This window comes from Euprymna scolopes, chromosome 14 (genome assembly GCF_053919585.1).
Source record: "Euprymna scolopes isolate OS-2025 chromosome 14, ASM5391958v1, whole genome shotgun sequence".
Classification (NCBI taxonomy): Eukaryota; Metazoa; Mollusca; class Cephalopoda; order Sepiida; family Sepiolidae; genus Euprymna; species Euprymna scolopes.
The window spans coordinates 21,051,128-21,074,621 of NC_136495.1; the positions used below are offsets into that span (position 1 = coordinate 21,051,128).

Sequence of the window (23,494 nt, forward strand, 5' to 3'; positions counted from 1 at the left end):
AGCAATTTGGCAGTGTGGACAAAAGCCAGTTATGTTTAGGAATTTATTTTTAAATGTCTTTCTTTTTTTACCATTTTCAATTTCAAAAAATGCCATCTATGTCTTTATTCCTTGCTATAATGAAATCAGAGAGTTAACAATACTTACTGCCGGTCCAAATAATGATCCAACATTTTGCATATGGTATCTGCCATCATTAATTACAGGTTCCAAAAAACAAAACTGAAAAGAACCAATTTTTTTATTATTAATTGAATTAAATGTTTTCATAGTTCATTAAAAAAAAATCTTATAACAAAATTTGATTTACAAATAATCAAGGTAATTTTTTTTTTCTGCTGCAAGAATTAATCTTAGGGACATCAAATTTGAAAAAAAGAGTCTAAAAGTTAAGAAAATATACAGAGATGGCCATAAATTAGAAAAAAATGACAAATTTGTATAAGAGGTGGAAATTGACATCATAAAAACATGTGGAACTAACAAAAAAATAGCTGAAATATTAAAACAAATCCTTGAGTGCAAAAACCAACCCACATAATCAGGTAATATCAATCAAGCACAGGTAAGTAGAACAAAAGAATATATAAAAAAAAAAAAACACAATCATAGAATTCAATGGAAATGAAACTGTTGGTAATCTTATAATTGCCCAAATTGTACTATAGACGGCTACGTGGAACACACTTATTTTTAATTCCTTTTCACTCGAAACAAAGTATATTGCCACTTGGATGTGCCAAAGAGTTTGAAAGATGAGCTCTAAGGTAAAGTGGTATTTGTCATGGCAATCGTTGGTTGAGAAGGTTTTTTTTGTAGTTAAAAGAAAGTAGCTTAGTCGTGGTAGCATTAAATGAAACTCGCTCAATATATAAAACCGTGACATAAGTTGACATATAGTCGGTGATTTTTTAATAGTATTTATAACACCTTTTCTCAAACTTATCATGCTAAAGAGAGAGTCGGGCGCCATTTTGAATTTTCCAATACATCGGTAAACAATGTATGTTTTTCGAGCTGAATAAACATGTTACAGTGAATAAAAACACGAAAAATATATGCAGTTTGATAGAAAAGTAACTTATCTTGCTTTTGACAACATTTATTTGTTATATATTCGTTTTTTTGACAACTTATTCGAATCTATGTGTACAGTAATACAAAACCCAAAATTGTTTGTTTTGCAGTAAAAAAATAAATAAATAAAATGAAATATTCAACTTTCTCCAATAAAAATAAAAGTTCAAACACGGATTCACTTACGATAGTTTGATTAAAATTATCCCAAATGTGCAATTATAATAATTATTTTCCGAATGGAGAATTGTTCTTTTTCTTTAGAACATACATGGACAATCGGTAACACATATTGGTAGCCATATTTTTTTTATGCCTGTTAGCATGACCACGTGGTTGAATACCGGAAGCTGTCTATACCTACAACTTAATTAGGAAGTGACGTTACGCTGTCATATGCATTGGCCTTCTTTCTCGGTAGCCACGGTTGAAGTCAGCCATTGTGGAATTTGCTGAACACGCCACGGGGAGATAACTCCATGTAAAACGCCTATACTCCGTCCCCATCCTTAATTCTAGCTTTTCTTCCTAAAAATCGAAACTTTTACTCGGTATCATAACAAATTGTGTTTTTGCTGTAAAAACACCCCCAAAAGAAACAACAAAAAAACTACTTGATGAAATTTAGTGAAATTTTTTTTTTCAGAGAACTTGGTTCCATACGTGCAATATAACCTTTTTTCAATATTTTCATTCTTTAATGTCTTGACTAAACTGTACAAGTACCAATTTTTTTTTTCTCTCTCATTTCATTTTACCGTTATATTACAAGACTGCCAGTTGCTCATTCCCATCTTTCTGGTGCATGCCAGATTTTAATTAATACGTGAATTTCACTCTATCTTATTAACTCATACTGTGAGGTTTTTCTATAATTTTAAACTCCACAACTTAAAAAAAACATTTTTTTTAATTATAGATGGGGGTTCACTTTATTTTGAATATACTTTTATGCACAAGCGATACTGATACACGTTTCTTCCATGAGAATTTCCCTGTTCAGGAGCCTGGATCTTGATCACTTTTTCGGTGCCTTTCTAGACTCATTACGGACATTGAAATCTTTCCTCTGGATTATTTCTGCATGACAGTACACTAGATATTAACTTCTGTCTGATTTTATCCTGGGGTGAACCTAATTACCGATGTACTACATTGCAAGAACTTGAGTTGATTCACTTTTTAACTTTCTGATTTTTCTTTTTCCCTATCTTACTTTTTTGTACTTTATTTTGTTCTGCTTCTAAATGAAGCAGAATAATTTAAATATTTTTATCAGAACTTCATTCTGCTTCATTTATATTTTATAATTTAAATATTTTTATCAGAACTTTATTGTAAGTTTTTTTTTCGATTTGAAAGTTAAAAAAATTTTTTTTGAAGTTTAAAATTTAAAAAATTTTTTTTGAAGTTTAAAATTTGGAAAAAAATATTTTTATGAATTAAAAAATTTTTTTTTGAAGTTTAAAATTTTTTTCTCCGTATTTCATTTTCTAACATATTGTTTCATATATTCTTTTAGCATGCCCCTTCTCTCTTTTACCCCCATCATATCACCCCCATAAAATAATTTTTTTTCCAATTCCAATCTCAAAAATCTTTTCCATTCCTGATCTGAATGTTTTCAAAGACAGTCTTATCTTTTTACCTTTATTTTTTCATAATGCTGGCTTTTTTTCTCTTCTGACGAGAAGAATTTAGCTTCGAAATACATGGCCTAAAAAGGTTTTCTCCCTTATTCATTTTTCTGTAACCCTTATTGATTTGATAAGGTAATAAAGTTCCTATATAACTTTATGCTTTATCTTCTTAACTTAAAAAGAAGAAAAAAACTTTCTATGCAATGTCGAAAAAATTTGATTTATCCTATATAATATTTTGATTGCAGAAATTCCCCTCTGGACCAAATTACTGTAGGTTTGCAACAACAGATGCTACATACAAATTTATTGCGTCTATTATCCACTACATTATGTAACTTTACGACTTCATTGTAGACAGATTTAGGCCTTATAATAAAATCCTACAATTAATCCTAGGAGAGAAATCATCACCATTGGCAATATCATTTAGAAAAAGTAGTTTCTATTTTCTCTCTAATTCATAACTGCTCTCACCAGCCCGACTCTACGCTGCGTAAAATTACTCACAGTAGACTTGTATCACCCTTATTAACCGATTCATAAATTCATAGAAATAATGTTCACTTCTGATTCGCAGATTCACAAAATAATGATTTTCTCCCTTCACTCATTCAACCCCTTCTCATTGGATACCAGATGTAATTCTCTTATTCCAGATTTTAAAACTTCAACAAAAACAAAAACGGATTATAAACAACATGGCTGCTGTAAGACAAATGTTATGTCAAAGTTTTACACTATATACACACACGACACCAACATTACGTGTAGATTGTTAACTTCTTGGCTGCTTGCATATATTTAAACATAACCAACACTAAAAACTTACCAAATGGCTACAGTTTACTTTGTATTTAGTTTGTCATCTACTCTCTCGCTTTTGCAACAATAATTAAGTGTTTCCTTATGTACTTTGAAAGTAACACACATTGACCACCACCAAGTAAAAACATTATTCACTTTAGAGGGGGAGGGGGGCAATTTCCCAACCGTCTGCCCAGCATTCCTTGGTGGGTGTGGGGGGGGGTGTTAATGCTTGCATAGTTAAGTTTACGGGAACCTATTTTTTGGGAGAGGTGGGGGGGGGGGGGTTATGTTTCTTTTGATTTTGGCTTCTACAACTTTTTAGAGGGGTGGGGGGTGGGGGGTGGGGGTTATTACATTAGATCCAACTCCAAAATTTCCTTGAATATGATGAGTTTTATAAGTTTTCCTGTATACTCATTAAGACAAGGTCATTCATATTTGGTGCGGACAAGTCGTTCTCAGGATATAAATACCTGCATTCTGCACTATAATTCACTTGCGGAGGTTGAGGGTGTCTATTCCGACAGTCATTCTTACCATGAGGAGGTTGGGGGGGTCTATTTTGAAGACTATTCTTTACATAGGCCGATTGGGGGGTCTATTCCGAAAACCATTCTTAACGTGAGGAGGTGGGGGGGGGGGCACCAACAAAAACCGTGCTATACCTCCACCGGTCAATGCCGGTTAATGGGTCCTGCTAGTAAACAAATGTTAAATTTAAAAAAAAAATCTGTGTTGAATTGGCTTACTAGACTTGTATTTTGAATTTAAACTAATGTTTTTATCATGGAGAAAAAAAACCTTCATATCATGCAACCTCGCATATCTCCTGGTATGGACATTTATAAATCACCGTTAAAAAAGACCACAAGGATATTAATTTTCTTGATGGCATCATGCCACGTGGTAAGAAGAAATCTGTTTCTATTCTGATGATGTCGAAAAGTTTGATTATAAATGAATAAATGTTTGTTTATTTAAAAAAAAACATCTGCATTGAATTGGCTTACTAAACTTGCATTTTATATATATATAATATTTTTTTTTTTTATGTTTTTATAATTCTAATCGTGAAAAATTTTTTTTTTTCATCTTAACAGTAGGTCTGGTTGAAACATCTCACCAGTACAAAAAACAATTATTGAAATAAAAAAACTTTCTTGTCATTAAAAAAAAAAAAGACAAAAAAAAAAAATGTTGTTTTAATTATATTTTCTTTGTCAAAAACAATTTTTTCTCAAATTTTACACATGGTGACTGTTTTTATTCTATTGCTTTAAATGTAGTTTCAATATTTTTTTTTCCTTTTTGATAGTGTTGTCTTCTTGTTTTTACTTTGAGGCCGAGTGTTTTCGTTCAGCATCGTTTACATTTGCTGACAAAAAAAAAAAAACAGTTTTATTATGGGTACCAGTACAAATATAATTAAAAAGACTTACCTGATTCCGGTCTGAAAAACAAAGATGAATACAGAGCAGCGGATAGGAGTCATCATCCCTTACGACTTGTTTGACTGTGTGACCAGGTGCTGTAGGTGCAAAAATAGAGTCAAATAATTACAAATACAATAAACTGTTAAAAAGATGGAAAATTTAAGATGGATCATAAAATTAGTTTGAATAAATATTTAAGTTTGTCAAGTGCTACATCATCACTATGACCACCCTTACAACTAGAAATCACTATTCAATAAGCCATCTACTATCTGTTAATTATAGAGAGGAAGAGCCATTTTTGTCAAGTGCTACATCATCACTATGACTATCTTTACAACTATAATTTAAGTTTTTATCCATTTCTATGATTGTATTTACCTAACAACAACAAGCTAGCTTACCTGGCAAAGGTTTTTTTTTTTTTTTTTTTACAAAGGCGTCACCACATTATCAAGGCCCAGAGGCCACTCAAGGATAAGGGTTAAAGAGTGTACAGTAGAAATTGGTCAATATAGTAATCATTAGTAATGAAAATTTGGTAAATTTGATAACTTATATGGAACGGCTCATCAAGAACTTATTTACTTTAGACTTGAACACAACCATATTGTAGTCAGCCGGAAAGCAGGAAAACGGAAGACAATTCCACAGGTTGCCACTAGGACGCAGAAACACAAAGACAATGGAAACTGCAGAAATAACCTACCTTAACCCTGACATGAGTGCCCAATATTAGAGTCTTTAGAAACAATACTGGACTGATCAACAACAGACATTATCAAATCTTTTCAAATGAGGTGTTTGCCATGAATAATAAATATTGAACCATTTCTTAACCAATTTACTATGAACGAAACAGCAATTTAGTTCTTTCTCTACCTGAAAACTTATTTTTGCTTATATGTCAGTCTATCATAATAAATACATCTACATGTTTCGACAAATGTTTCTTTCGATTTATCTGCTTTATAGTATATCAGTATTTTTGTGAATTATTTAATGCCAAAATAAATTTCTATTACAGGGTGAAGCGATAAAATTGTCGCTATAGAAAAGACAACAAGATTCCATTTCCGTTTGATGAAAATCGGTTTTCTTTATTTGTTGCAGACTATCTACTAGTTGGCCAGTTGTGTACCAATCCCAAAAATGATACGAGTCTTATGTCTGAAAATGACACAATGTTCAACGACCGAGATCGAAGATGCACCACTGTACAACTCATGCTCTCTATCGATCCAAGTTATGACAACAGGACCATTGCCAGTATCCACAAAATGCAAATCCGGTCGATTCAACATTTGAGGGCACAGCTCAACGCATGAGATGACCATGGTTATGGTCTTTGGTGTGGTTTCAAGTGAGAGCCACATTATGCCACCTCACATTTTCAAAGTTGGCTTGAAAGTCAACACCAAAGTGTATCTGGATGTGCTGAAGAGTGTGGTGATCCCCTAGTGCAATCAGGTGGCTGCTGGCAAACCCTAGGTGTGGCAACAGGACTCAGCGCCGGCCCACAAGTTCAAAGAAACCCAGGCTTAGCTTCAGAAGGAGTGCTATGACTCTGTACCCTTCTCTCATTGGCCCCCTCTTCCCTCGACCTGAACCCACCGGACAACTTCATTTGATTATATGTTGAGAACATCACCAACATGACATCCCACAACACCAAAGCCAGCCTGATCGCTGCCAATATTTATTTGTGAAAAGTCTGCAAACAAAGAAACAATTTTTTCTTTGTGAATCTGAACAAGTTATAAATTTTACGGATTGTAATGGAATTGTTCAAGAAATTAAAATCCACACACATCAACTGTGAAACGTTGTTTCCTCATGATGATGATGCTTACCTCCTACAGAAGGTGGTTGGGGCTGAGTCCTGTCAGGAGTGAAATCCAACAGATTGCAAACCATCACACAATCATGGTTCTAAAAGAAAGAAATTACAAATTTTTTAAACAATCTTTCACACAACAAAAAAAACAAAAACAAAAAAAAACAACAAAAACCTTTTTATTTTTAACATTATTAACATTTTTCATCAGACAATCATGGTTTTAAAAGAAAATTATAAAAACAGTAAAAACATTTTTAAAAAAAGCAATCTTCTTCAGAAATAAAATATATTAATAAACAAAACACCAATTACAACTCAAACGTTTTTTTTTTGCTTGAAAAAGTTGGATTGCAAATAAGGAATGTTTTCTACAGGGATAGGAATAATCAATAGCAACCTGAGCCACACCTAATCTCACCTCCAGCATCAAATTTCAAACCTAGAGCCCAGGGGATTCACTCATAATTGTATATAGAAAAATATCTTATTAGGGGGAGCAATAGCAAAGGATGTTAATTAACAATGGCTTGTTTTTTGTACTGAAATAGTGCTTTGAAACTTATTTTTTGTACTGATTATTGTTTTGAAACTTATTTTTTGTACTGAAATAGGGGTTTGGAACTTGTTTTTTTTGTACTGAAATAGGGGTTTGGAACTTGTTTTTTTTGTACTGAAATAGGGGTTTGGAACTTGTTTTTTTTGTACTGAAATAGGGGTTTGGAACTTGTTTTTTTTGTACTGAAATAGGGGTTTGGAACTTGTTTTTTTTGTACTGAAATAGGGGTTTGGAACTTGTTTTTTTTGTACTGAAATAGGGGTTTGGAACTTGTTTTTTTTGTACTGAAATAGGGGGTTGGAACTTGTTTTTTTTGTACTGAAATAGGGGGTTGGAACTTGTTTTTTTTGTACTGAAATAGGGGGTTGGAACTTGTTTTTTTGTACTGAAATAGGGGGTTGGAACTTGTTTTTTTGTACTGAAATAGGGGGTTGGAACTTGTTTTTTGTACTGAAATAGGGGTTTGGAACTTGTTTTTTGTACTGAAATAGGGGTTTGGAACTTGTTTTTTTGTACTGAAATAGGGGTTTGGAACTTGTTTTTTTGTACTGAAATAGTGTTTTGAAACTTGTTTTTTGTACTGAAAGTATCAACTGTTGCAAAAAGAGAGGAAGTCATTCATTTATGAGAAAAAAATTTTTTTTTTCTTCCATCTACCAATGAATTGTTTGAAGTATGGCAGAATTACAATTTTCAGAGAGAGGGGAAAAGGGAGAGAAGTAAACCAAGACAAGATGGAAGAGCAAAGGAGAAAAAAATGAGGTAGTTCTGAATTGTTATCCACATCTATATATATATATATATATATATATATATATATATATATAAAAGCGAAAATGTGTATGTATGTGTGTACACTTTTTCTGTTTTCTGTATGTCTGCAAAAGATTTTTTTTGATGGTGGGTGTGGTCGCTCCTTCTGAAAACATTTTATATGCTGTCTAAATGATAATATGTACGAGTTACGAACGGGGGTCACGCGTGTGCATTTAATTTGCCCGACTTTCACGCGCTATTTTTTTCCAGATTTTTCAATCACCACATGTTTCCTTTGTTTCTTTGTTTCTTTCAGTATAAAAAAAAGCAAAACTGGATTTGAATCGGCAGTTCCTTAGCTCACGGCCGGGTGGTCTCTGAAAAGTGATGTAAACGTTTGGTCAATGTCGGCTTTTCACCGTCATATCAGACAATTACTTTCGTCTGGACACTCCCCAATAAACGGGTTCGATCCTACCTACCTACCAAAACTTTTTCTAACTCCCCTATGTTTCTTTTTGATTTAAAAGCACACACACCTCAAAACACCCGGGCAACGCTGGGTACATCCGCTAGTATCTAATAAATAAAAATCAGAAAATTTTTGTCCAGCACCTTCTGGCATTATACGTAAACTGCCCAGAAAATTCAAATGATAGGACAGTCCTTATTCTGCATAAGTACAATCGCTTCTTTTGGAGTTAGGTGGCTTAATTTTAACGACTTTGAACTAATGTGTGTGGTTATATATAGCAAAAGTACCCGTCGTTGACTGGATTCAAAAATAGCCTACAGAAAATGGACTCTGATTTATGAAAGTATGATAGGTTATGAAAAGGAAGGGTTGTAAAGAGATAGCTTCGAATTTGGGGATATCAAAACCAAAGCAAAATATGATGAAAGTAAAAATAAAATAGATAAACCCCATAATTTATTATACCATACCTGTTCACACTGAAACACTTGTCACAATATTCTGTCGATCTATATTAAAAAACCTTGTTAAACTTTGTGACATATTTTCATTCTATGGAGGTCAGGCGTGAACGAACACCCCATGATTTTATTATACCATATTTCTTCAAACTGAAACATAATTATCAAAGTATACTTACGCAGATAGATATGAAAAGTCTTTATTAAAGTTTGTGCCTATTTCCATTCTATGGAGGCCATGTGCGAACGCAGACTCCACAATTTTATCATACCATTCCTATTTAAGTTAAAACATACTTATCAAAGTATTATTATGTACATCTATATCAAAAACACTTGTAAACGTTTTTTTTAATTTTTAAATTTTTTATTTCCATACTTTGTGAACCAGGCGCGTACGCAAACCCCACAATTTTAATGAATCATCATTATGCCAGATCAAATATACCCATTCCTGTGTCACCTCTATACATCTTCTATCATTATATGTGATCAGTTTTCTATAATAGTCAACCATATAGGAGCCTATTCGTGACCAGACACACACAGATGTTCAGCTTTATATATATATATATATTATGGGGTTTATCTATTTTATTTTTACTTTCATCATATTTTGCTTTGGTTTTGATACCCCCAAATTCGAAGCTATCTCTTCACAACACTCCCTTTTCATAACCTATCATACTTTCATAAATCAGAGTCCATTTTCTGTAGGCTGTTTTTGAACCCAGTCAACGACGGGTACTTTTGCTAGTATATATATGTATATATAACCATACACACTAGTTCAAAGTAGTGAAAATTAAGCAACGTAACTCCAAAAGAAGCAATTGTACTAATGCAGAATAAGGACTATCATTTGAATTTTCTGGGCAGTTTACATAAAATGCCAGAAGGTGACGGACAAAAATTTTCTGATTGTTATATATATATATATATATATATATATATATATACTATAAAAATCAAATGCACTATAATCACAAACAGGACGAAATCACCATCAAAAATATTATAAAAAGATACATAAAAATAAAAAATCCTAACAACAAAATAAAACCAATAATATATTATAAAAAATACCTAACGAAAAACCTAGTAGTAAAGAATAATAACAACGATACAACCGATAAAATGGGTATGGTCGATGTAATTTATTTGTCTAAATGTCCCCTCGAGGACTGCTACTCGAAAAATATGAACTATATTGGCCATACACGCACTACATTGGGAAGACGTCTCACAGGACATCAGAACACCTCCAGTGCTATTTGCAAACACCTCGAACAAGAACATAACATAATAAACACCACCTCCAAACAATACAAAGAACTTATAAAAAATAACAGTAACATATTAAAAACTTGCAATAATTACCAATGACTAACAATGCTAGAAGCATTAATAATAAAAAATAAAAACCCAACCATTAATAAAATAAACTTTGACAACAGCAGCCGAATTCTCCACCTATTCTAACACGATAAAGGTGAAGAGGAAGGAAAAAAAGAAAATTCCAATTAGGCGAAACTACACATAGTAAATTAGTAATAAACACAGTAAAACGACAGAGAACAAATCAATCAATAAGTAGGATGCACAGGAAGAACAACCCTGACGATGGTCAATCGAGACCGAAAACGTTCGGTAAACTAGAGGACTTTATAAGAACTTTGGATCCCACAACAAAAATACTTGTACGAAAACAAGAAAAATTCGAAAGAAAGATCATAAAAAGAAGAACGAAGATCCTCTTCAATAAAATATGTGCGAATATATATGTGTGTGTGTGTGCAAGTAAAAAACAAGAAAATAAATATGATGTTATGAGTATAGTGAAAAAGTACATAGAAGTGATCCTCATTTAATCCCGGGTAACGTTGAGTCTTCCTGCAAGTAATTTGATGAAAATAAAAAGTTTTTTTTTTGTTTTTTTTTACCTTTGCAGACCACCAACGCAACTTGTGATCTTTACACACACAAAAGATAAACACTTCTTCGTCCAAGGTAACCATCGTCATACTTAACGTTTTCTCAGCAGCTTCTATGGATCCTCTGAAAAATTAATGAAAAATATGTCAAGCATGCAATGACCATTTTTGTTTTAATGGAATACGAAACATATTCTCAACTTAGTTTTGGCTAATGTATCCTCCAACCAAAAGGTTCCCCCTCTGAGAAAGGAACAGAAAAGATCATCCACTACTCGATTTCGCAGGCGATTTTAAACACTGTTTAGACTGCAGAGAATACATTGCGTGGTGCCTTCCCAGTTCTCAAGACGTATCTCATTCTATAGTTTCAGTTTATATTTGACAATATTTTCAGACTTGTTAAACTAAAAAAAAAAAAAAAAAAAAAAAGGTTACTTATTCTTATTTTATTCAAACAAATAAAAAAAAAAACACTCAATGGTTAGGCTTCTTTTCAGACATCAACCATCTATAGGTTATTTAATCTATATATATATATATATATATATAAAAGTGAATGTGTCTGTGTGTGTATGTTTGTGTACATTTCCATATGCAATAACTGTACAGATTCGAAATTATATATACAGGGTACTGAGATTTGGGAAAATCGATGTGATTGGTTTTCGGACAGAAATTTGGCGATTCAGGGGTCAAAGTTCAACGATTTGACCTTTGAGAACTCTACCAAACTCCTCCTACAATAATTCTACAGGTGGCAATAATTATTTAGATTGTCCCATATCACTATATCAGGTTTAATAGCTCCGTTTTTAAGGTGCATAATTGAAGGAATTTCGTCATCATAGTGGATGGTGTATGACTTATTTCCAACTGTTCTTCCTGGTAAACATGTTCCTAGGATTTGTTGCTGCATTTGACATTCAACTTTTTATAGATCACCCAAGGGAAATATTTTTTTTTTAAATACAATTCTATAGATGTTATGTAGTAGGTTGAACACAAGAAAGTATTTCTTAGTTATTTATCTGTCTGTCGATCTATCTATTCATCTATGTGTATTATCAATATATCTCTCGATCCAGTTATCTATCTATTTCTCTATCTACCTATCTAACTGAAGAGATAAACAAGAGATGAACATGAAGAATGTTGATAAAAACTGTCAAAATATAATAAAATCATATCATAGACAAGTTTACTGGAAGTATCTGATCAGCTGACAGAAGTACGTGTAGGTCACATGGTTCTAGTTATCTGAGAAGAATAATTAGAGTTGGAATTTGGACATTGAGAAAGGCTGACGGTTTAACAGGTCGTCCTCCCCTAGAGAGGGAGCTGACGTGTCTCAGAATAGAGACCTAGAATTAACCACTCAAGCAAAGATATTCACTTTCCATTCTTCTGCAATCGACACCTGGAAAGTAAATAAAAAGTATATAAAACCAACCAGTGTTCTTGGAAGTGAATGAATATTCATTCAAACAGGTTCCAGCCTCCCATCCAAGATGAATTCCAGGTGGACAAGATCAACGACGCATGAAAATAAGGTATGTCCAAAATACATGTATCACACACACATACACACACGCATATGAACATTTAGACGATCATAGCATTGGAACATAAATAGACAGCAACAACATAACGTAGGGTTCAGATAGTGAAGAACCACCATAGACATTTAGTGACACGTACACACATTCAGATGAACCTTTCGTCACAAATACATATCGCTGTATAATGTTGGTACCCCATTACTCCATGACACAACATAGGCAACAATTATTTAGATTCTTAGAATAAATTTCTGTCTGAGAATACCGACACCCAAGCTGAGTAAAGACTAACAATTCCAGAGTAGCAGTTTTGTATGGTTGCATAATTTTGGGATTATGTTTTATCTGATACCAGAATACATTGTTCATAAATAACAGTACTCTTTGATTAGTTTGATTTGGTTTACAGCATATCAACTAATACAAAATAAATATGCCAAATTTAATTCTTTGAAGTGATTATTTATATTCTTAATATACGCTTAAAAATATATTGTACTACTCTTAGAAAACCATTATTTTTAGAAGGAACTTTCACAGAATGTACCATCATTATTCAAGAGCAAGAAAATAGAGAACCCAAAGGAGAAACACGACTAGTGACATTATTCCCAGAATACATTATTCCTTTGTCTTAATAATCTTTGTTCTCAACATGGTAGACTCTCAGCCACTGCCTTTTATTAGGTTGAATTTTTAATTTCAAATAAGTTTTTGTTATAATACCGCTACTTTATACATTTTAAAGAGCGTTTTTTTTGCTCTTTCATATAAATTACAATCGTTTTAAAACAATTATGTCTTCTTTTCAGAATGTTGAATACAAGATGGAAAAAAAAAAAAAAAAAAAAAATCAAATTCACACAATTTTCTTATTTCAATTCAAGCTAGGCTGAAAAGTTGTTGAAACAGCTTGCGATGTCAACAAAGCGTTTGATCCAGGAACCACTACTGAACGCACAGCACAATGGTGGGTTAAAAGATTTTGTGGCGGCAACGAAAGTCTTGAAGATGATGAGAGTAGTGGTCGGCCATCGGATGTTGACAACAATCGATTAAGAGCCTTAGTGGATGCCGATCCATGCATAGCTGTTCAAGAACTTGCTTCTGAATTAGACGTAATGCATATGATGATTTCCAACCACTTGAGAAAGATTGGAAAGACAAAAAAACTTCATAAATGAGTGCCTTACAAATTGAACGACAACCAAAGAAATGCAATCGTGAAGTATCATCTTTGCTTTCTTTTACACAATAAAAACAACCTGTTTCTCAACCAGGTTGTGCCTTGTGATGAAATGTGGGTTCTTTATGACAACCAGTGATGCTCAGCTCAGTGGTTAGATGCCGACGAAGCTCATGCTGACTGTTTGGTGGTCTGTGACCAGTCTCATCCATTACAGTTTTTTTGAATGCAGGTGAAACCATTACGGCAGCGAGAAGTACTGTCAACAAATGGATGAAATGCATCAGAAGCTTCAACAACAACACCCAGCATTAGTCAACAGAAAAATTAAAATAAAAAGAAAGGAAAAATAAAAAGAGAAAGGAGAAAAACATGAAACTTACTTGATAATGCTTGGAACCAATCCACTCCAAATCTTTTGCATCATGGAAGACTGGCACAGTTCAAATCGAGTTACCTCCCCTGAGTGAAGAAAGGAAAAATATCAAATATGGCTGTAGACTGACAATAGCAAAATTGAATAAATTTTTACACTCGGACATCATGAAAAAGCATTTTATTCTCTCTATTCATTTAGCATTTCTTTTACCCTCGCTTAAGAGTCAGGCATTTTCAGATATATTCTGTAAGCTCACTCTCCAGTCTTTAGAATTAATCAGGTCAATCGTCTCTTTAACCTGCACTCTGTACAGTTTTATCTAATCACTTTTCTCCAAGTTTTCCTTGGCCAGTCAAACTTTTAGGATAACTACACTGAGTACATGTAGGAGTTTCTTCAATAAGATTTTCAAATTTCTCATTATACTAATGCTTCTGCTGTAGTAAAATTGATCTAAAATAGTTTTATTTTATAAATATAATATACCAACTTTGTAGGTGCTTGTTTTGTATTTTCTTTTTTTACTTTTAGCTGGACATGAATGCAGCTGCACACATACAACTACCCATTATATAATAAACAGGCATCTGCTTGTATTCACTGCACAGTGTAAATTGCAATCTACGACAGAAGAATTTTCTTCTAAATAAAATTACTATTTGAGATTAAAACAATAAAGTTTTAGGGGGCGTTATAATGATACTAGTTTTCTTCCGCTGAACAACAGACTTACAAATCAAGACAATCTCTTAGCTTAAAACCCGAAGCTCATCTTGTTCAGTGAGGCATACAAACCTCAATTGAACATATGCCAAGAAAACCAACTAATCCCTCTGCTAGAAAAAAAAAAATAGATATCATTGGAACACCACCAGAAAGACTACTTGAAATAATTAGCTACCAATCTATGGACATAAAAAAAATCTGAATAATCGGAGGTCGGAGGGCGGGTATATTTGGACAGTCTTTATTTTTTTGCTTGAGGATCAACACAGTAATAGTGTCAATTATATGGCATTAGTGGATGCTGCAACAGAAGAATCCTATCTTCAAATAAAATCACAATTTCAGTTTAAAACAAATAATACAGTTTGGCTTTCTTCAAGCAAAGTCCCCCGATGGTTGTTGACACCCATAATCTGAGTTTGTGTTTAGAGCACATTATCAGTGAACTGTTTCTGACCTATATAATTTTTTTTTTTTTTACTTATGTTCACCCCTAACAAGGCATATCGCCATTTGGACATAAGGGGCTACTATTTGGGACCATACCTAGGAAAGATTAACAAGATGTTGGTTTATGTTATATTTAAACTTCTGCAAATAAGTACAGTCAGAGAAGCAGATAGCAGGAAGGGAATTCCAAAGTTTAGTTGTTCGAGGGAAGAAACTATTAGAGTAGAATGCTTTCTGGCATTTAGGGACCTCAACAGTGAAGGGGTGAAATTTTTTTGCTAAGAGGGTTTTCCGGGGATATGTATGTCAAGGGGGCACAAGTGAAATGAGTTTATCAAAGCACATTCCATTAAAATACTTGTAAAACAGGCACAGAGATACAACATTGCAGTGATGGGACAGGGGTTGGAGCTTAGTTGATAAAGTGGGACCTACTAGATTGAAACCTCTTTTGGACCCTATCAAAGAGGGAGAGGCTAGTGGTAGATGCACCACGCCAAATGTGGCAACAATACTCCATGCATGAGCGGTACAGGATACTCTCAGGTGTGAGTAGTCTTCTAGCTCGATAAAAGGAACCCACCTTCTTTGCAGCAGCCTTCGCAATATCCTCAATATATTTTTTCCAGTTCATATTGCCTGTGAATGTTAGGCCGAGGAGTTTGAAGGAAAAATTCTCAAGTAGGGTGTTATTTGTCATGGATACCGGTGGTTGGAAATGATTACACACTAAAAACAATAAAATTTTTTGAAAAAGTCAGGCTTTCTTTAACCAAAGTCCCCTGATGGTTACTGAGGGCCTGTCAGACTAAGCGGTAAAAAACTCATTTCATAAACATTTTTTATCATAAAAGTTGAAATAAAGATTTTTTTTTAATTTTTATTTTCTTTGATTTCAATAAATCACTTTTTAGTCTGGCAGGCCCGCAGCAACCACTGAGGAAGAAAGCTTGATATTTTTTTTAAATTTAATTATTTTTAGTACGCTATTATTTATATTGGTAAGAAACAGTCCACCGAATTTGTCCTATGAACACAAATTTGGGATAGAGGCATCAGCAACTGTTGAGGGACTTCACTTGAAAAGAGCCAGAAGTTTTATTTTTTCGGGAGATTACAATGATACTCATTTTTTTCCACTAAACAAACTTGCAAATTAAAGTAATCCATTATGTTAGAGATCAAAGACCATCTTCCTTGGGAAGGCACACAAAACTTAAAAAAAAAGAAAAAAAAAAAAAAAGAAGCTGTCTAACACATGCCAGCATGTAAAATGGATGTTGAACTGAATATGATGTTGATTCAGAATTCAACAAGATAAACCTGAAGAAGGTTGGAGATTATACATTAAAATAACACTCAAGATGAGAACAGTAGTCTGAATAATCCAATATTGTAACAATTGACTATCAAAGATGAAAAAAGACCTGAAAATTGATGTCCAAATAAAAATAATAACTTTAGATTTGGATCATTGCCTTCTTAGATGTCATTCTCACATTTTGGCTAATGTAATCTCAGACCTTTTTCAGATGCATCTAGCCATACTTTTCAAATTTTTTTTATTCAACTCAAACAAGGTGCAGATTGCCACTAAGACGTAAAGGATTATGAGCCATACCTAGGGTCATCTTAAGTGGGGAGGTATGAAGCAAGATGTTTGTTCACATTATATTTAAATTTATGCATGTTGGCACAGAAACAGGAAGCAGGGAGTGAATTTCAAAGGTTAGCAGTTTGAGGAACCATTATGGTATCATTAGCAAATATACCTATTTCAGACACAAATGCAGGTCATCCCTTTTATTTTGCACACCAAAGCTCATCAATTTTATCTTGCACACCCAAAGCTCATCCATTTTATTTTGCACACCCAAAGCTCATCCATTTTATTTTGCACACCCAAAGCTCATCCATTTTATTTTGCACACCCAAAGCTTATCCATTTTATTTTGTACACCCAAAGCTCATCCATTTTATTTTGCACACCCAAAGCTCATCCATTTTATTTTGCACACCCAAAGCTCATCCATTTTATTTTGCACACCCAATGCTTATCCATTTTATTTTGTACACCCAAAGCTCATCCATTTTATTTTGCACACCCAAAGCTCATCCATTTTATTTTGCACACCCAAAGCTCATCCATTTTATTTTGCACACCCAATGCTTATCCATTTTATTTTGCACACCCAAAGCTCATCCATTTTATTTTGCACACCCAAAGCTCATCCATTTTATTTTGCACTCCCAAAGCTCATCCATTTTATTTTGTACACCCAAAGCTCATCTATTTTATTTTGCACACCCAAAGCTCATCCATTTTATCTTGCACACCCAAAGCTCATCCATTTTATTTTGCACACCCAAAGCTCATCCATTTTATTTTGCACACCCAAAGCTCATCCATTTTATTTTGCACACCCAATGCTTATCCATTTTATTTTGTACACCCAAAGCTCATCCATTTTATTTTGCACACCCAAAGCTCATCCATTTTATCTTGCACACCCAAAGCTCATCCATTTTATTTTGCACACCCAAAGCTCATCCATTTTATTTTGCACACCCAAAGCTCATCCATTTTATCTTGCACACCCAAAGCTCATCCATTTTATTTTGCACACCCAAAGCTCATCCATTTTATTTTGCACACCCAAAGCTCATCCATTTTATTTTGCACACCCAAAGCTCATCCATTTTATTTTGCACACCCAAAGCTCATCCATTTTATTTTGCACACCCAAAGCTCATCCATTTTATTTTGCACACCCAAAGCTCATCCATTTTATTTTGCACTCCCAAAGCTCATCCATTTTATTTTGCACACCCAAAGCTCATCTATTTTATTTTGCACACCCAAAGCTCATCCATTTTATTTTGCACTCCCAAAGCTCATCCATTTTATTTTGCACACCCAAAGCTCATCCATTTTATTTTGCACACCCTTTGCATACAAGAACAAGCAGCTAACAAGGTATGGATAATATAACTGAACTGTATATCTGTTCTTATTTACTTGTCTCCCGACAAGGGCAAGCAGAGCAGTTCATGAGATCTTAGTTAAGTCTTGGGTGATATCCTGAACTTAAAGAGATGGGTGGCTTTGTTCAGAATAGTAAATCTTAATGATGAGGCCCTAACAACACAAACACTGGTTTTCAAAAGTCACGTTTAGAAAATGTATATATCTGTACCTCTGTACCTATCACTATATCTATCACTTGCTTTGAATGCAAATTGTAAACTTGTACTTACACTCTTGCTGATTACCAAAACTGGAATTGACATGTTGCCCAGTCATTAAAAAAAACATTACAAAAGCAAAATTTTGTAAGGGGGGAAAAAAAAAGAAAAAAAAAAAAAAATTGACACATGACAGGTACAAATTCGCAAAGCATAAGACCGTAAGTGAACACACTATCCATCGAACTAAGACACTAACAATGTCATCACATTGCAAATTTATCTATTTAAAAAGAAAATTAGAAATTTGCGTTTGCACATGTGTGTTTAAGATTCAGTGCTGTAGCAAAGATTTTTACACAACCTCAAATAAAGCAACATTTCTATGTGAAATAACTGACGATTTTTTTCTAATTTTTCGATATTATTTGTCCAAGAGATTGTTCCTTCTTACGATACCATGTCTATACCGCAACAATGCAGATAATGAAAGTTTTTAGTGAACAAACACACACACACACACAGACGTTTGAGATTTACTTAGTAGATCAAAAGGACAAGTCAACCAATTCTGATTCATTTTATTTCACACACCTAACAACACAATCACAAGCGAAAAATTCTGTTTTCCTTACCTGGTTCATCAAGTGCAGGCATTGTAAATAAAAGGATTGTCCCCAGTCCAGTGGCAAAGGCAAAGACAGCCTGTCCGTCAGAGTTGAGGCAGGTCGATGCACAATGGAGGTGAGATGTGAGATTGCCTCCAGGATTAACCATGTGGAAGTTTTTACTGTCCTGGGCACTAGTCAAAGAAGCTTCAGTAAAGACAGACACAGCTTTTGACTCCTCACTGCATCTGAAGTATGTAGATTCCTTTAAAGAGAAATTTAGAAATTAAAATAAAATTTTTAAGATATATGTTATGGGCATCTATGAAAGTGACGATTTTATAAACTTATGCAAAGAAAGAAATAAAATTTTAGTTGCAAGTTGAATTTGGCTGCCTTAAGCATCATCTCTGTTTAATTGACAAATAGTATCGTCAATAATCTGTAAAAAATATCTAGGCTGGCTTGGGTATACACTGATTGACCCCACAGAAAATTGCCAGTCAAGTGCTCCAATTAACCTCTAATGGAAAAAGAGGAAGACCAATATTGAATTTAAAGCAGATAATCAAAATTTGATTGCCACAGGAAAAAGCTGGGGTAACACTGTGGTCTGGTTTCAGATCAAAAACGATGGTATACTTTGACTGCCTCATGCATCATCGGATGCAAGAGTTCCTAAGTCTATGTAACTAAGACAACTCTTATAATCATAGACGAAGATAACAAATATAAATAAAAAATATTTCATATTGATATTAATACATTATTGGTGATTATGTGAAACACTACCCCCCCCCCCAACAAAATTACATGAAGGTGGTGGTGGGTCTGGTGATATCTGAGCTTTGATATTTCAATTAGAAAAACAATTTTTCTTTTAGCAACAAAACTATATTCTTGTGAAATCAATACATATATAAGAAACTTTTTATTTATGGTAGCACATCTAAGACAGTAAACGACCAAGTTCTCTTCAATTCTCTCTCCTCTGATCTTGAGCATGTAGTACAATGGGGAAAGGAGTGGCTGGTTACTTTTAATGCATCTAAAACCAAGCTTCTCTCTTTACATCATCAACATTCTGATCCCCATCTGGCATCAATTGAAATGAATGGCTCTCGTCTTCAGGAGGCCTCAAGTTTTGACAAGCTTCTGGGCTTGACCATTACTCCTGATCTTAAATGGAACTCGTACATCAAATCTGTTGCCAAGGCCGCTGGAAAAATGGTGGGATCTTTCTATCGATCCAGTAGATATCTCACTGCTGATGCAATTCTCTATCTATATAAGAGCCAGGTACGTCCAAGGATGGAATACTGTTGCCACATCTGGGCAGGAGCTGCTAGAAAGGACTTGTCCTGCCTTGATAGAGTTCAAAATAGACTTCGTAGCCTCGTAGGAGATGTCCTTTTCTCTTCCTTGCAACCTCTATCTCACAGAAGAGATGTTGCGAGTTTTTTTTTTTTTTTTTTTTTACACAGTGATCACCACTTATCAAGGCCCGGAAGCCACTCAGGGATAAGGGTTATTGCAAGTACATCACGTTAGTGAGGAGATTTTATGAAGTGTTTAATTAGGGGGGGCGGTTCATTAGGAATTTGTTAACATTAGACTTGAAGACATCCAAGTTGTAGTCCGGAGGGAAGCAGGCAGACGGAACAGAGTTCCACAGGCGTGCAGTTCTAAGAAAGAAGCTTTGCTCATGAAATCCGCGTTTTGATTTAGGCACAGATATAGAGTGGGGGAAATTTTTCACAGTGGATTCAGCTAGACGGGTGTTTTTCGTGAAAGTTTGGCGAGGGGGGACCAGGGATTGGAGTTCAGACGAGCACCTGCCATGAAAATAACGATAAAACAAGGATAGGCTCGCAACGTCTCTTCTGTGGGAGAGGGGTTGCAGGGTAGAGAAAAGGGCATCCCCCACTAAACCACGAAGTCTATTTTGTACTCTGTCAAGGCATGATAGGCTGTTTTTGGCAGCTCCTGCCCAGATATGGCAACAGTATTCCATCCTTGGCCGTACTTGGCTTTTATATAGATAGAGAATTGCATCAGTAGTGAGATATCTTCTGGAGCGGTAGAAGGATCCCACCATCTTTCCAGCGACCTTGGCAACAGACTTGATGTACGTGTTCCATTTCAGATCAGGAGTAAAGGTCAAACCCAGAAGCTTGTCAAAACACGGGGCCTCACCCAGACGAGAGCCATCCATCACAATTGATGCCAGCTGGGGATCAGAGCGTTGATGATGTAAGGATAGGAGTTTGGTTTTAGATGCATTAAAGGTAACTAGCCACATCTTCCCCCACTGAACCACGCGCTCGAGATCAGAGGAGAGAGAATCCGAGAGAACTTCGTCATTTACAGCCTTTGATGTGTTGCCGTAGATGGTCGTGTCATCAGCATAGATGTCAACGAATGATTTAAGTATGTGTTTAGGGAGGTCATTGATGTAGATCAGGAAGAGAGTTGGGCCGAGGATTGACCCCTGAGGGACTCCAGCATTTATATTGCAGGCCTCCGATTTTTGTCCATCTACCACTACTCTTATGAGCCTATCGGAGAGAAATGATTTAATGATTGAGAAAACATTTCCACTTATACCGTAGCTGGAAATCTTGTGAAGTAGACCCTTATGCCATACTTTGTCAAAGGCCTTTGATATGTCAAGAGCAATTGCCCTAGAAAGGAAGCCTTTGTCAAGAGATTCACTAATCCTGTGGGATATAACCGTCAGCACATCTGCGGTAGATCTTGCAGAGCGGAAACCATATTGTGTGTCACTAAGAAGGTTGTTTCTGCTGATGTGGTTGACTATTTCTCTATTTAATATTGATTCCAGTAACTTACTCATAACACAGAGAAGACTTATTGGTCTGTATTGAGAGGGAGATGACTTATCACCTGAATTCTTAAATACAGGGCAAACTGATGAGGTCTTCCAGGGGGTCGGAAAGCACTTCTCCTTAAGGCAGCGCTTAAATAGTTTCGTAAGTATGGGAGCAAGTTCTGGTTGAAGCTTTTTTAACACTATAATTGGGATGCCATCAGGGCCAGTTGCTTTACTGGAATCTAGGTTTTTTATTAGCTTGGCGACCTCATGCACGGATATTTGTATATTACCTAGCTTGTTCTGTGTTATAGGAGGAAATATGGGGAGTTGATGGCCTTCGTCGCATAGGGTAGAATTAGCTGCAAAGTTCTTTGCAAATAGTTTGGCCTTGTCTGACGCTGACGAGATAACCTCTGGTCCATTGATAATGGTTGGGATAGAACGCACACTTCTGTTCAGGATCCTATTTGTTATTTGCCAAAACTGGTGGGAACCAAGCCGTTGATCAGCTACCTTGGATTTAACAGACTGGGCATATAGCTCTCTTGCATTTTTTATTACTCTTTTACAGTGGTTGCTGGCAGTCCTGAAAGCAGCTTTAGTCTCAGTGCATCTATTACGTTGGTAGTTATGGAAAAAGTGATTTCTGTGCGCGATAGCAGCAGCACATTCTGGGGAGAACCATGGCTGGCTGTTAGGTTTTTGTTGGAATTTTTTTGATGGTATGAATTGGTCTATGCCTACAATTAACCATTCGGTCAGATCTGATACTATAGAGGACACTTCCTTTTTAAACATGGAGTGCAGAGGTAAATCAGATATGAATGTACGGAAGCTATCCCAGTCAGCCATAGAGTATCGATGTTTGTCTCTGATGTATCGTTATTTTCATGGAAAGTGTTCAACTGAGCTTCAATCTATGGTCCCCCCTCGCCAAACTTTCACAAGAAACACTCGTCTAGCTGTAAACACTATCAATAATTCCCCCACTCTTTATCTGTGCCTAAACCTAAACGTAGATTCCATGAACAAAGCTTTTTTCTTTGAACTGCACGCCTGTGGAATTGTCTTCCGTTTTCCTGCTTTCCGGCTGACTACAATATGGTTGTCTTCAAGTCTAACGTAAATAAGTTCTTGATGAGCCGTTCCATATAAGTTATCAAATTTAACAAATTTTCATTACTAATGATTATTATATTGTCCAATTTCTACTGTACACTCTTTAACCCTTATCCTTGAGTGGCCTCTTGGCCTTGATAATGTGTTGATACCTATGAAAAAAAAAATAAAGAAAAAGTCCAATGTGAACAAGTTCTAATTGAATCGTCCCCCTAAGTAATCCAAGTTACAAAATTCCCACTGTTTACTATGCTAAAATCACAATGACTAATGTATACCTATTAACCCTTATCCTCGAGTGGCCTCTGGGCCTTGGTAAGCGGTGACACCCATGTAAAAAAAAAAAAAAAAAGAAAAAAACTAAAAATTAAAATCATTTGTAATATCATGTATGTTGAAACTATAAAAATAACTTCAAAACGATTCAAAATAAAATATTTTAAAAAATCATTATAGACAT

The 23,494-nt window shown here is 34.8% G+C and overlaps 1 protein-coding gene across 1 annotated transcript in view; it reads right to left on the reverse strand.

Moving 5' to 3' along the window:
* LOC145292894 (nuclear pore complex protein Nup160-like) overlaps nt 1-23,494 on the reverse strand; it is a 122,418-nt gene that overhangs the window by 75,681 nt on the left and 23,243 nt on the right. The window contains exons 4-9 of the mRNA XM_080139030.1: nt 19,107-19,344; nt 14,114-14,192; nt 10,992-11,106; nt 6,814-6,892; nt 4,967-5,055; nt 148-222 (exon numbers count right to left, since the gene is read on the reverse strand). Coding sequence (XP_079995156.1) covers nt 148-222; nt 4,967-5,055; nt 6,814-6,892; nt 10,992-11,106; nt 14,114-14,192; nt 19,107-19,344 — 675 coding nt within the window. The remainder of the gene's footprint in view (nt 1-147; nt 223-4,966; nt 5,056-6,813; nt 6,893-10,991; nt 11,107-14,113; nt 14,193-19,106; nt 19,345-23,494) is intronic.